Source organism: Micromys minutus (assembly GCF_963924665.1).
Source record: "Micromys minutus genome assembly, chromosome: 25".
Classification (NCBI taxonomy): domain Eukaryota; kingdom Metazoa; phylum Chordata; class Mammalia; order Rodentia; family Muridae; genus Micromys; species Micromys minutus.
The window spans coordinates 37194203-37212287 of record NC_137960.1 but is presented as its reverse complement, the minus strand read 5'-3'; the positions used below and the strand labels follow the sequence as shown (position 1 = coordinate 37212287).

The following is an 18085-nucleotide window of genomic DNA, read 5'->3' as shown; positions in this document are numbered from 1 at the left end:
ACTGCTTTAAACAATGCTTCATCACACTTATTATTTGAACAATAAATAAAACACATAGGTGTGTGTTCTATATTTATGTGTAAATGCAAAATATTCCACTGGGAAGACATCTTAAAATAGTGTTCCTCGGAGCTCAAGAGTTGGCTCAGTGGTTAAGAGCACTGTACTTGTTACAAAGGACCAGGGTTCAATTCCCAGCGCCCACATGAAGGCTCATCACCTCCTTGTGTAGCAGACATGCATGTGGTACACAGATGTATATACATATAAAATAAAAAAAGTATTAGTCTTCATATCTTAAATAACTTATCACACTATTAAAACAAAAAAACAAAACTGACTATGATGGTACCCAACTGTCATTCTGGGAGTTAGGGCCACACAGAGGCATGGCTGCAATGTTGGATAAAGCTTGAATTACAGATTCAGATCATGCCAAAACCCACTAGAAGGGAAATCCTTTGGAGTAATGATCATCCTCGGTCTCTCTCGGTGAGGCTGACCCGGAATGTGATCCTGGACAATCAGAAGCTGGAGGCTAGCCTGGGCTACCCAAGACTGTCTTCAAGCAAAGGGAAGGAAGCACTGACTTAGGACATGGGAGCACTTCTCTCTGCTTTCTCCCCATTTGAGAGGGTACCACTTTTCTCTATCATACTCTCCCTCTCCCGTATAAAGCTATGATTTAATCTTCCATGTGTGAGACGCCAGAAATTACATGTTTACAAAGAAACATGTTGACTACACCTTCCTCCCTAAAAAAAAAATAAACAGGAAATCCTAGCCACTTCCGTAATTGACCTCAAATGTCTCAAATCATCTGGGGATCCGTTGTTGTTTAGAAGAAAGTTTATTTGGGCTCACAGGTTCAAAGGTCATTGCTTGCATCTTTGATGCGTCTGGATATCACTGTAGTATATGTGACCAGGGCAGGTCACCTAATGGCAGCCGGGAAGCAAAGACAGAGAGAGTCAAATAACATTTTAAATCCACATAAAATCCGAGTTGAGCTATCAACAAAACTATTTCCATACCGACTTTCTAAATTAAAAAACTTAAAGTACTCCAGGAAAGCAGAACTTTATGTAGACATAAAATACTAAGCAAGAAACTGGAGGGAAGGCTCAACAGTTAGAGTACTTGCTGTAATTACAGAGGACCAGAGTTCAGGCCCGCACACTATGGCACTGGCTCAGAGCCACCTGCAATTCCAGCTGCAGGGGACCTCATGCCCTCTTCTGCCTCCATGGGCACCTGTGCACATATTTTCAGACATACAGACACACACGCGCACACACAAACATACAGACATATAGAGACAGACAGGCAGGCAGACATGAACATAAATAAAAATAAAGTAAATCTTAAAAAAAAGGAGTCTGTTCATAGAGAATTCATGGCAGCCAAGTTACTTAGTAAGCTGCTCCTTTGGAGTGTGAGTGGAAGGCAGGATGATTGTCACAAAAAAATATCTAACAATTATAGTGTTTCTTTTCTAACTTATTTATGATATATAAATATTTACATTATAAAACATATCCATGAAGCCCCAATCAAATGTTTTTTTTCATTTATTTCCTAAAATAGTTCCCTTAAATGAAGATTATCTCTGACACTTGTCTCCACGTGCTGAATGAAGTCCACATTTCCCATAACCTACCTGAACCACGTGTCTGATGGAACCAATTACTACAGGTTTATCAGACTCTGCTTCTTCATCCAAAATTTCCTCCGTGCTCCAGAGACAAGAGAGTTCCAATTCACCTTCTTCTAGAGCAAGAGATTGCCCTTCAAAATTGGCTTTCTCATACAAAATCCAACTAAGAATAAAACACAAAAAAGGTCATTATCTGTTATAGTGAGGCAGGTGTGATTATTTAATTCTGGCCAATACATAATGTACATCACTAACTAGAAATAGTATAAGCTCTTCCTGTTGGGATTCTGTAAACCCCACCCCTCAATTACCTGGCAGTAGCCAGGTATGCTCCGCCCCAGTGACCTGGCAGTATAAAAGGGGCTGCTTGCCCCCTCCTCTCTCCCTCTTGCCTCTTGCTCTTGCTCTCTTGCAGCCTTTCTCTCCCACCCCTACCCCTCCTCTTCCCTTTCCCCCCTCTCCCTCCACGTGCTCATGGCCAGTCTCTACTCCTCTATTCTTCTCCCCCCCTCTCTCCATCTCTCTCTCTCTCTGCCTCTACTACCCTCTTAACCCTTCCATGACTTGAATAAACTATTCTGTACTATACCGTTGTATGGCTGGTCCCTCAGGGGAAGGGATTCCCAACATGGACCCCCCAGAGGCATCTCCCTTGCCCCCAGGCCTTGCTGCACCTCCATGGACCATATGACCCCCCCCCCACTCTCTTCATCCTTTCCCTAACATTGGTGCCGAAACCTGGGACCCCAGGACGTCATCTTTTCACAACATTGGTGCCCCGTGACTTTTCCTTTCAGTGACTTTTCCTTTCACTTCCCCAGGACCAAACTTACTGGGTCTTATGCAGCCTCAGATAATTTAAAAACTCTACAGGTATTTTGGAGAACGTTTGAGTTATTGCTGTGATAGAGTGCCCATGTTCGTGGAACTAACAGGGAAGACTGTCATATGTGCTCTCTGGATGAATTTTCCCTTTTCCTGTATGGTAACACACATTTCTCTTAGAAGTGTTATAATGTATACATCACAGTTGAATCAATGGATATATTGATACATAAAACTATATTTGTTTTAAAAAAAGGAGTTTTGAAAGATTCTCCCCAATAACCACACTGTATTAAGAAAAACATCACAGTGAATGAGGAGGGTTTACATCTTCAAGAAACCATTAAGACTTGCTAAAGGGGGACTGGAGAGATGGTCCAGTGGTTAGAAGAGACCACTGCTCCTGCAGGGGACCTAAGTTTGAGTCCACAAATTTTGGGTGACTCTCAACCACCTGCTACCTACAGTACTGATGTCTCTGGCCTCTGTGGGAATCTGCACTCATCACCATTTATCATTAAACAATAAATTGTTAAAACCAAATAAGAAAAGGTTACAAAAGAGATAGTAACTGTCCTACTACAAACAAAATTATCTTGTAAAAATTTGTTTTTAACATAATGTTTAGTCTTCTAATTTGATAATGAAAGTACACTTTATTTTTCTATCAAACATGTTCACTAATTAGAAAAAAACATATTAAAATATTAAAAGCCCTGATAAATGATGTCGTATAATCAATTAGATGGAGAGTAAAAGAAACACAGCTAACTTTTTCGGGGGTAACTCGGTTTGATATATATAGCTGCCATTCTAGCAGCTCCAGAGACTGGGGCAGAAGGATTGCAAGTGGGGCTTCCAGTGAGTGCAAGACCAGGGTAGTAACTTGGCAAGATGATGCATAGAAAGTAAAAGGCAGTTGGGGGGACACAGCCCAAGGCTGAGTGTTCCCCTCATACTGTATGTGTTAGGTCAGTCCACAAATTAACCATAAATGGTTGGTGCCCGCTCTCATGACCCAGCCCAGTGTGTATGTAAAAAAGTGAAGACAAACACGCCACTCTGATCTTGTTTGAAATTGTTTTTCTTTACTCAACTTCCTGTGCATTTCTGAGAATCAATCAGCAAAAAAAAAAAAAAAAAAAAAAAAAAGAAAGAAAGAAAGAAAAGAAAGAAAGAAAGAAAAATTTAGAAGCTGTCGAAGTATCTACATTTTCATTAATCTCGCAACCAAAACTAACTTTTGTCAAAAATTGAAAAACTAAACTTCAGGTCACTTCTTCAGTGAAGTCTCAGAAATGTATTTATCTTTCTCTACAAGCTCATTTGGTTTATTGATTTATTAAATTATTGCCGGGGTGGGGAGGTACATGCCTTTAACCCCCCCAGCACTGAAAGACAAACACAGGCAGATGGATCTCTGTGAGTTTAAGGTCGGTCTGCTCTTCATAGTGAGATCTTGCCTCCATTTTTCAAATGTTGTTTGTGAGCCTGGGCATGTGAGCCATGACATTCAAGTGGAGGTCAGAGGGCAACCTGAGGAGTCAGGGCCATGTGTCTGTTCTAGGAATGGAACTCAGCTCACCAAGCTTAGTAGCAAGCATCTCTACCCACTCTGTGTGTGTGTGTGTGTGTGTGTGTGTGTGTGTGTGTGTTTTGAGATTGGGTCTTGCTACTGGCCTGGAACTCACAGCAACTTTCTTTTAACCTGTTGAGTGCTGGAAATAGAGGCACAAGCAACCACGTCCAGCGTTGTTTAGCTTTGTTAACTGTTTAACCACATACAGGTTTAACAAGTCAGACCTGACCTATAAATAGAACAAATGTAATTGTTTTGTAAGATGTATTTATTTAATATATATGAGTGCTCTATGTAAGCCTACATGCCAGAAGAGAACATCAAATACCAGTATAGATGGTTGTGAGCCACCATGTGGTTGCTGGAATTGAACCCAGGACCTCTGGAAGAGCAGATAGTGCTCTTAAGTGCTGAGCCATCTCTCTAGCCTGAACAAATGTAACTTTAAAAATATAAGTTTTAATTTTAAATGTATTGGTTTTGTGTTGTCTTGGCCTGTGTGTATGTCTGGGTATCTGCATGCAGTACTAGCAGAGGCCAAAGTCCGATCTCATGGAACTGGAGGTCCAGATGGTGTTGAACCACCTGCAGGTGCTGGAAACCAAACCCAGGTCCTCTAGAAGAGCTAAAAGTACTTTTTGCTGCCAAGTCACAGATCCAGCTTCCAAATGCAATTCTTACCAACCTCATTAGATAGCCATGAGTCAAGACCATATTATGGCTCTCAATTCTATCTAAAGCGATATTGTGTGGAGATACGTTGGGAAGAGCAAGTTTGTTCTACTGTATTTTATGATTTGTCCATCCTAAACATGAATCACTTTTGTAATCAAAACCGTGTGTGTTAGACACATGTTTCTTATCTTACCATCAACAGTGTTTTAAGTTGTTTATGCTGATAAAGGCACACTCATAAGTACTCGGTGAGGTCCAAATAGTAATTGAGAAAGCTAAACACCAGCTGTAACCTGCACCTGCAGTGCACTCTAACACCAGCTGTAAGCTACACCTGCAGTGCACTCTAACACCAGCTGTAAGCTGCACCTGCAGTGCACTCTAACACCAGCTGTAAGCTGCACCTGCAGTGCCCTCTAACACCAGCTGTAAGCTGCACCTGCAGTACACTCTAACACCAGCTGTAAGCTGCACCTGCAGTGCCCTCTAACACCAGCTGTAAGCTGCACCTGCAGTGTATTCTTACCATCCTCGGACAACTTTCACTAGTATCACTGGAGAGAGGCACCAAGAGCTGCAGTCCTGGATGTCCCCAAAAACCTCGATGCACTCCTCAGAGACGTCGGGCTCACTGAATATCACTACCTGCAAGAAGTGGCAGCAGTTTGTCTCCCTTCACCAGACCAAGAGAGAATCTAGACCTGAAATTAAAATAACCTTACCTTGCCAGGCCGGGGATTGAGTTTATGGTGCGTACTTCCTCTAAGAGTCTGCAATCAGAGGAACGGAAATGTGGTCAACAGTTACAGCATTACTGGGCAGCTGCCTTTTCTCTACCTAAGATCCTTTAAATCAGAACATATGTACTTCACCATTTATCAGCACTGAAGTAGTCTACCTTGCTTTGCAGGCAAGTCATGTCAGTGTTCTTTGTGAATCTACATGATTAAACTACAAGATTTTCCAGATGAATTTGCCATTACAGCTTCTACTTATTTTAATGTCTAGAGTATTTTCAATAATACTAGAAAATTTGGGGCCCAAAAGTCAGATCTATGCTTTATACCAGTTCTCTGAAGAACCAACCAGGAGACTGCATGTCCAAAAATCTGAGTAATTACAAATGTAAAAAAGGAGGAGAAAAAGGAAGATGAATTAGAGGAAGAGGAGCGAAAGGAAGGAAAGAAGAAATCGAATACATCAGTTACTTATCTAGAAAAGGCTAAGTCGATTGATGTGTTCATACACACACCCTCATTGGATCTATAAACATTGTGTTGCCATAGTAACTTCTCCATCATGTGACAAGTACTAGTCAAAAGGAAATTGTGTATGGCAGGACACTTTCCTACAATTGCGCTACAAGAGAGAGTGGGCGAGACTCACAAACCCAAGGATGCCTCGGCTACAGAGTGCATTCAAAGCCAGATAGGGAAATTCAGCCAGATTGTTTGTCTCAAAACAAAAAGGTAGAAGGAGGGTCAGGGATGTGGCACAATGGCAGAGCACTCACCTAGCATGTGCAAGGCTGTGGGTTCAATCCCCAGAACAGCAAGAGAGAAAAGAGGAAGAAAAGGAGGTATAATACACTTCACAATATACACTCCACATAGTACTTTAAAAAATTATTTATGTGCGCGAGTGTTTTGCCCGCATGTATGGATGTGCACCAAGTATCCTCGGAAGACATAAGGTATTGGTTCCCTGGTACTGGAGTCACAGACATGAAAACAAGCCACCATGCCTTTGACAGGAATTGAACAAGGTTTTCTGCAACAGCAATCCGTGTGGATTATTAGAAACCAAACAGCACATGCTGAGCTGTTTTGTGTGCATGTGACAAGTCAGTAAACTGAAGGAAGCACCTAACATTTAAAACAAACGTAAAGAAATACATTAAACATATACTATATCAACAAAACCTAAGACCCAAAGAAAAGACATTCTAAAAAATATCAGAAAAGGCCTAGAAGTCAGTGAAACTCTTTATCTCTTCTTTTATGTCACCTGAGACTTGGTTTCAGAGAGTAAATACTTTCTCCCGTTTCATGTGTGTGATATGCATGTGTGTTCGTGTGTGGGAGCACACATGTATGTGAGTGTGGAGACGGGGGGCTGACTATGGGAGTTGTCCTCCTTACTTTCCGCCTTGTATATTGAAGCAAGGTCTCTTAATCGAATCCCCAGCTCACCAGTAGGACTAGTCTAGCTAACAGGGATGCTCTGAGAGCTCTGCCCTTCCCAGTACTGGAGTCACAAGTGGGTCACAGCACATGCAAACCATATTTACAGAGATAGATTCTGGGGATCTGACCAGTTCTCATGCCTCATACTTGCAAGGCAACTGCTTTGACAACTGATCCATTTCCCCAGCCTTGAAAAAAAATTAAAAAAAAAATTAGACGGGTTATAACCAAATAACAAGTAATCTATAACCAGCTCACAGGAACAAAGGCCCAATGAATGGGAAGTGAACCAGCAGAAATCTTATGTTTGAGAGACATTTTTTTTCTTGAGAAAGACTTCTACATAGTATGAGTAGAGCGTCAAAGGGTGGTGAAAATACCCTGGGAGTCAACCTGGGGTAAAATCCCAGCTCACTCCAAAGGCTGAAGTATAAACAACCCAAGTCCAATGCGGGTTGGGATGAGTCACTGAGACCGTAGGCAGAGAGGAGGCTGAGGAGCAGCTCGGTGGTGAAGAGCTTACAGTAGTCACGTGTGAAGCTTGGGCTCATTCTGCAGCGCTGGGGTGGGGTGGGGTGGTCCTAGAGAACGTGAGGTTTGTCCTCCGCACACTGCTACAGGACCTTGCCGGGTGAAGGAGGGTGCCAGGTCTTTTCTGTGGTCATGTCTCCACTTGCCTGACAGCTTTGCTAACTGCAAAGCAAGTTACATTCACAGTCTCCCTCAACCTAAATAGCAAGCTTGGAACCAGAAGGGCACCAGCCCGCACGGAAACAATCCTGGGCTGGTGAGGGGCCCAGCAGCAAGCAGTGTGGTCTAGGTTCAGTGTCCATGGAAGAGGAGACCTCAGACAGGTCAGAGAGGGAAAGAACCAATGCAAACTAAACTTCTTTAGGCTACAAGCTTGAGGAAAACACACTCCCACTCAGGTACTTTCCCAACTACAGAGATGACGCTGACGGAGAGTGAGTGAAACCCCAAAGCAAAGAGGAAGGAGAAAGGGGAGATCCTTTGGCTGGGTGGGGCCTTTGCAAGTAGAGGAAGCTGTTTCATACATCTTGAAAATTCTAAATATAGCACTGAGTGTTCTTACAGAGAATACGAAGAACATGAGTTTCTTAGGTCTCTGACTTCTCAAAGCATCTTTCCTATACTTTTCACAGTACAACACTGACAGTCACAAATGCCTTGCAACATGTAACATTCTCCCTGCTGGACCACAAAGGTCTCGGGAAAGAAGTGTTGGTGTCTGCTTTTTTTTCCCCTTGAACTCCAGGAGTTCCTTGTACATAGATTTAAAAGTGCACGGTGAGGGAGAAAATAAAGCCAGCCGTGGAGGTGCATGCCATTAATCACAGCACAGAAGCAGGTGGATCTCTGTGAATTCAAGGCCAGCCTGGTCTACAGAGCTAACTCCGGGACAGCCAGAGCTACACAAAGAAGCCCTGTCTCAAAACAAATCCAAGAAAACAAAAGGTACATGGCGAACAAATAAAACTTATTGCACACGAACAACTATAAAATACAACCCGAGCCCTCTAAGTCTAGAGCACCCCAGAGTTAGAGTTAGTACTTACCCCAGAGTCAGATAATGACATTCCAGAAAAAGAAAGGCCTGGGTCATACCGGGTTGCTTTGAAAAGACCCAGGAAGTCCGTGTCCACGCTCCCAATGGCTGGCAGGCTGGACTTAAGAACACTTTCCACACCATCACTGTTCTTCAGTTTGGGTAAGTCTGAAAGGTTGTTTTCTGGCAAGTGTAGGTTGCCCTGAGAATTCATGTCTTCTTTGTTTTCCTCTTTTTGTGGGTACTTTTCCATGGGGCTGGGACTCTTCAAAGCTGGGTGAGATGTATTTAATGAGTTGAAATTGAAGATGTTTAAGGAGTTGTGGGGTGTAAGGTGTGGCTGTTCTTTGTCTGAGCCACAGGGCAGGCCACCCTCCTTCCTGGGCTGTACCACCAGTGACCGAGATACAGAGCTGTTCTGAGAAGTGCTAAAAGATGTGCTCATTGTGTTGACTGACGTCACAGAGGGAGAAAAGACCTTGTCTTGTGGCAGAGAAGAAAGCATGCTTGAGAAGAGTGTGCTTTTTTCTAGCCGTGACCTCTTCACGCCACCGTTGTTGATGTCCCTGTTCTCTTTGTCACTTGCGTCTGAAGTTGTCTGAGGTTCACTCTTCCCATCACTGTTAGCATGTAAGGACTTGAAGAGGATGCTCTGTTCGGTGGAAGCACGCTTTGCTCTCAGTTTCGATATGGGGTCGTGGTTCTGCAACAAGTGCAAAGCTGGTGACATCTCTGGCTGGCTCTCCCTCTTCTTCCCCAAACCAATGGTAAACACGTTGGGATCAAACACCTTTTCCAGACTGTCCTCGTGAATGGGAGGCATAGCGAAGTGAGGAGCTGGAGAGTTCGGGACCCTGGCCTTCTTTTTTTTCTGGGGCATACATACTGTGCTGTCCATCTTTTTAATAATTTCAGTGAATTTCTCCATATCAGAAGAAGAATCCAAGACACTCTCGTCACTACTAGCAGAAACATTCAAAAGACTGGCCGGGGTCAGTGGGCTTGCTGCAGTTTGACCTGGTCTTTGGGGGCCTTCTGAGGGACTTCTGTTGCTGGGACAGTGGGTGGGGTTGAACTCTGTTGTCAGGGTTGTCCCACTGCTCTGACTTTGAACCTGGACTGGCAGACCCTTCTCAGGTCCTGGCTGCGTGATGTGTGGGTGAGACTCTGCCACATGCTTTTCTGTGTGATGGGTGTCCTTGGGTGATGCGTCCGGTGAGTCCTCGTGCTGGGGAACAAAAGTGGTGACAGAAACCACTTCAGGCTCATTAGTGTGGCAGCTTGGCAGCTGCACCTCTCTAACTTCAGAGCTTTTTGAGATGACCTGAGAGCTCACATCCTGAGGGTTCTCCGCAGGAAGCACAAAGGACCGAACCTGGACGAGGACTTTGGAGGGACACTCCTTCCCCATAGTTTCTGGGCTGTGCCCTGGGGTTGAAGGAGGGCTGGCTTCTCCCACTCCAGGTTTGGAGACTGGTGTCTTCTCAGTGTGAGGAGACACCGGCAGAACACATCCGCCATGGTTTTCTGACACTTCTAGAGCAGTGTAGGGGACATTGCACACGGGAAGTTGAACACAGCCATCTTGGGGAGTGTCCACAGGAACGGGTGCAGAAGGTGGGAGAGAAGACTCCCTAGATGACTCAGACGCCCGCTGTGAGTCAGAAAATGTACCCTGTGGCTTTGGGGGAGACTCTCTAGCATCATGAATGGCAGCGATGTCCTGCGCAGTATCACTTGTGTTGTTAAGGACAAGGCTCTGGCTATCAGCAGCCTCTGGGTGGCCCTCTCCTGAGAGCTCAGGGTCCTTCACAGGAACCAGAGCAGTGGGCACTGGACGGGAAGGACAGGCAGTGTCTGTTTGTACATCCAGCTTATCACTTTGATCAGGCTCAGGGCCGAAGACCTGATCCTTGGTGGCCTCTCCTTCCCCTCCTCTGGTGGCTGGAAGAATCTCTTCTCTGGGGACAGGGACTTCTGTGTCTTTGCCTTCTGCAGATGGCTCCTTGGCCACCAGGCCGTTCTGGTGGCTGGCTGACATGACTTTCTTTTCAGGTTGCTCCATTTCTTTGGCCTTTTTGGCTAAGTTTAGCTTAGCCCTCCCAACAAATGTCTTACTAGAGGGAGGACTGTTCCTTGTGTTACGGACGTCGGGGTGTCTGGGACTACTGTTAGCTCGCTTGTTTTCAAATAAGGAGATCTTGTTGGCGGTGTTTCCCTTGTGAACCGGCTGGCTAAATGGACTATGTTCATTTCCCAAACTGTCAGGATTCTTCGGGGTTTTCAGATTTAGTTCCACATGTTTGGGTCTGGCAGGGCTGCAAAAGCAAAGGCAACAGGGCAGTTAGCAGCCTCTTGTTAAGGGAACATACAAACCAGCAGTGACTGGCACTGGATTGGCAGATATTTCAAGGTATAAGGAACAAATCTAAATACTTAATGCCTTCCCATATTTTAAATATGCAGGCTTTTCCCACCTCACTATGGAAGAGGTGCCCGGATTACAGATGTGCACTCCCATGACCGCCTTTCATGTGGGTCTCAGATCTTCACACTGCGTCCCCTCAGCTGTCTCTCTGAACATGGAAAGTGTTTTTAAATCATTCATAAACCTGCTACTCATCAGCATGCTGCCTCATTCCCAACGGTTTCATACGCATAAATATTTTACTGGAATGAAACAGCTGTGTTCACAGGGCTGGTTTGACTGTTTGCCTTTTGCTAAGAAAGAAGGGTGAGTTATCATCTTAACTTCTAGGGTCCTAAGACTGTATTCCCTGGAATTTTATACAAACATTAATACAAAGCTTTTTTTTTTTTTTTTTTTTTTTTTAACTACATGGCTATAGCATAATTTGTTGACTGATTTTGTTAGTGCATGTAGGGCACTCCCCGCTCACTCACATTTCTCAGGTCTAATTACTTATTACCAGGAATAATGCCTTTAATGTACACAGTGTGTTGTTCCATAGAAACAAAATGTGTTGTTGGCATTTGCCTGCCCTGGCCCCCAGTCCTGGCTCTCACACTAATATCTGTGTGAACTTGGCCAAAGTATTTCACAGATCTGGCACATGTTCTCTTTTGTTTCTGTTACTTAACAGGAAACACAAAAAAAAAAAAAAAAAAAAAAAAAAAAAAAAAACTCCTACATAATTTAGAACAGAATTTATTTCACCCAAAACTTATAGTTAAGGGGATTTTTGGAAGTCCCTTGAGGGGTTACACTTAGGGCTAATAGAGGTTCCCTAAGGGACTGGGAGACTCCCCAAGGGACCAGGAGACTCCACATGGCTGCTTTCAGACAGAGCCACCCCCCACTTTTCTGTTTTATGAAGCATTTTATAGAAAGATTCCTCAGGGCAGGCAGAGAAGCTTGTCAGTTTGTAGCTAAATGAAAACCACTGTTTGCCAAGCACTTGAGAAGTTATTTAATTTGCTTTACCCAATGTACAACTCGCATGTTCTTTTCTAAAGGGAGAGAGCTGAGGCCTAGAGAAGGTAGGTGACTCTCCTGAGGTCTCCTAGTTAGTGACAGGGCCTTGTCTCAGAAGCCACATTATACTATATTGTGGTCAGACTAGCCTGGCTTGAAGTAGCCCCTCAGCTGCTTTCCTTCTTATAAATTGTGTGTGTGTGTGTGTGTGTGTGTGTGTGGTGGAGAGGCTGGGGGGTGAGAAATGGGAGTGTTCAGTGAGTTTATCAGGTCCATCAGAAACACAGGGTTTGCAAATGCTGTGTTAATTATTGCTGTGTTAATTAATTAATGAGAAAAGGTGACAATCTGCGGAATAGCAAACCAAGAAAAAGCTGACCAGTCAGCACAGGATGAGGACATCACTGAAGTGGACATCAAGTGCATCTTGGGATGTGCTCAGGAAATGTCCAGGGGAGCCCATGGCTCCCGGATGGGGAGCACATCTGCTCATTAAAGATTTACACCAGATCAAAATACCTTTTACAACCAATCTCTCTACCATTAAGTTGTGTTACCAAGAGTCACTGCAATTAACCCAGTTGGGGCTGATTAAAAGGCAGGCTCCTGTAATGCGTGTTATAATGCCTTCATTATGGTGTGAGAGGGAGCGTAGAGACCCACAGCTACACTGTAATAGGAAATGTCTTCCTACCTTAGACAAACCCTTTACCAATTCCTGCATTCGGTAGAGAATGTGAAAAAAATCATTTTTTAAAAACAGGATTAAGTCAGTGGGTTTTAGGTGATAAAAATCTCTTTAAAATTTTTCTTTTCAAAACCAGGCTCACATCTACAATCCTGTCACTTGGGAGAGTGAAGCGGAAGGTTGACCTTGAGTTCGGAGTCACCCTGGGCTATGGGTGAGACCATCAAAAAGACAACCAACCAACCACACAAACAAACAAAAAAATCTCCACCAAACCACAGTCTGTCAATATCTTTGCCCAAAATCCAGCTATAACAGGAGGAAAGGGTCTGAAAGCCTCTGTCAGACTGACAGAGAAAGTCCAAAAAAACTAGATAAAATTCTTTCCACCTCATCAGTTTGCTGGCTCATTACAGGTAAGGGCTTGTACAGAAGAAATTTGAATAAGACAGATGGGTGGTGAGGAAAAAGCTTAAAAAGAAAAAGACCGGGAGTGAGGAAAAAAGACACTTGGCTCAGTTCTGGTAGGATGCAGACCCAAGGAAGAGTTCCATTGTAAGATCCCTTCCAGACTGGTTGACTGATCCCTTAACAGTGTAACAATTCTGGTTTTTCCACTGGTGCCTTCTGATTGGATGGCAGGTGAAGCGTCCGGCAGAGTTTCTCCTCGCTAGGCTTAGCAAGTTTCTGTGTTCCCGTCACACTCTTCCACAAATAATGGGCATCATTCACTGAGGAAACTTTCCTGACGCTACCGTTACAGAATAAATAGCCGATTATGTCAAAGGTCTCCAGGCTGCCAGCGGCTGAGACAGTTCAACGTTATTCAGTAAGCACTCTTTCCTCCTAGCTTCCAGACAGACCTGTTTTAAACCTTACTTCTTTTCTGGACATCAAATGGAACAAAACCATTCAGTTCAAAAAAATAATAATGTTGCAAATGATGAGCCTTTTTGAACAGTGTGCGAATCAAAGTAGGAAAAAATTGAGAAAAAATGAATTTTTCACCTGCTGGGAAGAGTCGGGGTATCCTGGGCTCAGTTCCACAGGGATCCCTCCCCGTCTTCCTAGCCACACAAATCAGTTACCATCAAACCGCAAGCCCTGGCTCTTCCAGTAAACGTGTGACTTCTTGTCCTGTACTTCCAGAACCTTTACAATGGCAAAACCCACTGTCCCTTTTAACTTGATTTGTGTGCTCCTTACTGCCACAAGGGGGATTTAAGCGTCGAGGGCAACAGGCTGCATCACAGGTATGGGTCATCTTCCCCTCAGCACACAGAACAAAGGGCACTCAGTAGATACTTGCGAAATTGCTAAACTTGCAAGCGAGTAGGTAGGTACGGTCTGCTGTTTTGTGTCCTTTCACTTGGAAAATTTTCAGTAACAGCACCGATCATCTCTACAAGAGAAGAGTTATTTCCAGCCCAGAAACAAAATAACTCCCTAGATCATCGAAGGGTGGGGGGTTATTAGAGATGTCCTTTAAGCCCGCTTTAGGACATCGCTGTATTAACTCCATAATAAAGTTCTCTTAAAGTCTCCCCTGTCGATACCACTGGGGGACACTCAAAATACTGCCGGCTCCCCGGGACTATCCTGAAATACCCTGTACACTTTGGATAAAGAATATAATTAGCTCTGTGAAGCCATTAAGTCTTATCTCTGCTGTTTATGTAAACACAGCGCCCCCAGGGATATATCCTATTTTTGCATTCATTTAACTGAGATCTTAAAGCAGGAATTAGCGGTGGAGGCTGCCAAATGTGTCACACTCCAAGCCTTAGCGCTGCAAACAGTTCTTTCTCTCTTTGAAGTTCTCAACAGGAAAAAAAAAAATACAGGTTACAAGCCAACTATACAACCCTAAGCAACCAACCCCCTGCCCAGACTGACTCCGCAGCTACTTACAGGGTCACTTTGGTGGTCACAGTCGACCTGCCCACACCGAAATGGTTCCTGGGCTTCAGGCCGTCGGCGTCGGGTGCTCCGGTTCCCCTGCTGCGACCCCCGTCGCCCCGGCTATCGAAGTGGTGGGGCAGCGGACCCCTCTTGTGCTCGGGCTTGATCTCCGGCAGCAGCGAGCTGCTTTTGACCGTGAGCTCGCGCGGGACGACGCGGCCCGCCTCCTCCCCGCCGTCCGCCGCGGCGGGCGCCCTCTTGGGTGGGGACTCCTTGGCGGGAGCGCGCGAGCCGCTGCCGGGCGAGCTGGGCACCGCCTCGGGCACGCGGCTGCGACCCTTCCGCTTGGTGGGTGACAGGGGCTTGCCGCGGTCCGCCTCCCCTCGCGGCTGTCCTCTGGGGCAGGAGCTGGACTTCGGCTCCGGGCTGGCGACCGAGGCTGCGCCTCCGTCGGGAACCGCTTGTACCGATTTCACTTTCCTTTCCGCCGAGCTTTTCTCAGCCGCAGCGTCTGGCGCCACCTCGTCGTCGAACACCGCGTCGTCCTTGGCCGCACTCTCGGGCGCCACGGCGTCCGCGCCCGGGGAGTCGGTGGATTTCTGCGACTTCCTCCGCCGACCGGACCGGCGGCCGCTTGACCTCTTTTCCATGTCGTCCGAATCCTCGCAGTCGTCTGTCCCCGGAGCAATCGAGGCCGGCTCGTCCACCTGGGCCACCTCAGTCTTGCTCAGGTAGATGTCCAACTTTAGCACTTTGGTGGGATGCGCGCAGTCGACCGGCCCGGCTGTGCCGCTGGTCTCTGCGCCCTGGGCGGGAGGCTCACCTGGAGGAACCGCGTCCCCGGGGGCCCCCAGAGAGCCCGCTTCGGCACCCACGCGGGGGGTTCCGTCGGGGGCCTCTCCTACTCCTCCCACGAGGTGCTCCTCTGGCGGCGACCCTGACACACCCCTCGCTGTCTCTGGTTGGAGGCCAGCGCCAGGCAACGCGTCCTCCCCCGGACTGCGGGCGGGCGTCTCTGCGCTCTCCTGCCCCGAGCAATTCCCTGGTGAGGAATGCAACAGCTCTTTGGCAGCGGTGGTGGCATCTGGTAAAGTCTCTCCTTCTGCCTGCAGAGGTTCTAATTGGGCTGAATCATTGTCGAGGCACTGCTGCACAACCCCTACATTGGTGCTGGAGCAAGGTGACAGTTCGGTGTCGCAGAGGGTGGCCTGAATACTGCTCTCAGAGGACTGGCCCTCAGCGTCCTGTCTGGAGCCCGCCTCGCCAGCCTCGCCCACGTGGGTTGACTTCAGTTGGTTGCCCTGAGCTTTACTTTTCTCACTCTCTGTTCCTGGGACTTTAGCAGAGACCGATTTGCTATTTGAGTTGGTGGTACTCTCTAATCCGTTCCTGGTGTTCCTTCTCCTTCCAGCCGTAAAAAGAGTGCCAAGTTTTTCCAACACTGGCTTCCTTCTGGTATCTTCTGGTGGTTGTGCTCTGGACTGGAAAATGAAAAGAAACGGGGAGAGAAAACTTGAGAATCCGTTCTGTTCTGCTTTGGTAGGTTACAAAACGGCTGAGAACCAACTTGGCAATGGACCACGTGTAACTGACAAGGAAAAGATACAGAGAGGCGTGGCAGCGCACGGCTGTCTGGTCTTTGTTACCCTCCAACAAAACTCACTTTAAAAATTATACAAACAGACAGACAGGGATAGATAGAGCCTCATTATTTAACTCTTGCTGTCCTGGAACTCATCACGTAGACTAGGCTGGCCTTGAATTCACAAAGAACCGCCTGCATCTACCTACTGAAAGCTGGGGTCAAAAGCGTGCACCACCATATCTGCGTGGCTGAATTTCTTTTTCTTGTATGTTTTGGTTGTGAGCCTAGCCTTAACGGCTGAGCCATCTCTCCAGCCTTAAATTTCTTTTCCTTAAACACACCATCGAAGCTACATTATTTACAACAGTATTTCGTTATAAAGTGTTTTTAACCCGTAAAGTCTACACGCATGCAGTAGGGGCTTCTGCTTTTTACCTTTTCCTTAGTAGAAATGCAAGTTTAAAGCAACCAGGCACGACTTCGGGATCTGCGGTTCGCCCTCATCCCCCTTCCCTAAGTACCTTAGGGAGGTTATTTTATATATATGCACACACACACACACACACACACACACACACACACACAGAGAGAGAGAGAGAGACAGACAGACAGACACACACACACACACACGCACACACACACAACGCCCTTTCTTTTCCGGGAGGGGTCGGGGTGGGAGTGGCGCAAGGAAAAATTACTAGCGGCCCTCTAGACCACATTAGGAAATGCAAGGTCTAACCTTCTGCAAAGGAGCAGGAACGCCGCACCTGGCCCCGCCCAACGGCAACGCACTCACCCAATGAGGCCCACGCGCCGGCGTTCAAACTGCGCGGGCGGGCGGGCGGCGGAGTGATGTCCCGCCTCTTCCCAGCTCACCTCCAGGCTTCACCCGGGAGCGACCTGAAATTCCCTGCTGAGGGGCAGGAGCAGGCGGCAGGCCCCTCCTACGCAGGGAGGGGATTGGAAAGCCAGCCTAGCGACACTACCCCCCCCCCTTGTGGGGTGGCTGCTACAGCTACACCAGGTGTTGCAAGTCCCGGCTGCAGCTCAATGAAAGCAAGGACCCCACCCCTGCCCTGGGGTCTGTGCCTGGGAGGAGTGTGTAGGGGGTTGCAGGACTGGAAAGGAAGTCGGGAGCCACCCTTCTGGACAGCGTGTACGCGGGATCAGCCCGACTCACTGCACTCACCTAAGTCACCCTTAAGAGCAAACTCTTAAACTGAAGACCCAGTTGAGAGAGTCTAAGCCCCGAGGAGGCAGAAAACAGCCCCACCTTTACTAAAGGGTGAGTGTTTAGTGGACCGTCCTGACTCACCGCTTAAGGATTCCCGATGCAGTCTTAATGCAGATAAGCGTCACGCCCCTGTGCCCCACATTTGAGCCACAAAAGCAGTCAAGGGAGTACGGAGGGTGTGGGAAGTGTAAAATGCCCAGGTAAGAAGTGCTTGTGATCGACAGAGTCAACACGAATCTGTTGAGACAGACCTAACAGTGTGTAACCCTGCTGCAACCCAGTGAGGTAATTTGTTACCTACAGGATGGGAAAAGATGTTCCAAAGGCCGAGACCAAAAAAGGAAACGTGAAGGAGGCGGGGCGATAAAGTCGGCATTCAAACCAGCGCTTTCCAGTTCTAACTAGTGCCCCTTCTAGTCTCACAGAGGACAGGCGGTGCCGAGGGAACCTATGAACCCTAGTGGCCCCCAGAGAAACAGAGCCCAGGCTACACAGACCCAGACCCGCAGTCAGGGTTCCGGGGAGAGCGCAGAGGGGCTCAGATAAGTTCACAAATCACCACCAAAGTGCTGCTAAGAACCAGAGAGTGTGACAAAGGACATAGATAGAAGAAGACTTAGCCACCCAGAGCCCCTGTGACTGAAGTGATTTGCTTCTAAGACCTAACCAGATTCAGCTTAATCCAGTTATTCGATGCCTGTGGAAATCATAGGAGTGGGGCGTGGCTTTAAAAACTATACTAAGGCATCCT

At 46.6% G+C, this 18085-nt stretch overlaps 1 protein-coding gene across 1 annotated transcript in view; it reads right to left on the bottom strand.

Moving 5' to 3' along the window:
• The window catches only part of CRYBG1 (crystallin beta-gamma domain containing 1), a gene marked incomplete at its 5' end in the record, with an annotated part of 173251 nt that overhangs the window by 33772 nt on the left and 121394 nt on the right, over positions 1-18085 (bottom strand). Inside the window, 5 exons of the mRNA XM_080937906.1 lie at positions 1661-1820; positions 5263-5381; positions 5459-5506; positions 8500-10807; positions 14525-15996. Coding sequence (XP_080794032.1) covers positions 1661-1820; positions 5263-5381; positions 5459-5506; positions 8500-10807; positions 14525-15996 — 4107 coding nt within the window. The remainder of the gene's footprint in view (positions 1-1660; positions 1821-5262; positions 5382-5458; positions 5507-8499; positions 10808-14524; positions 15997-18085) is intronic.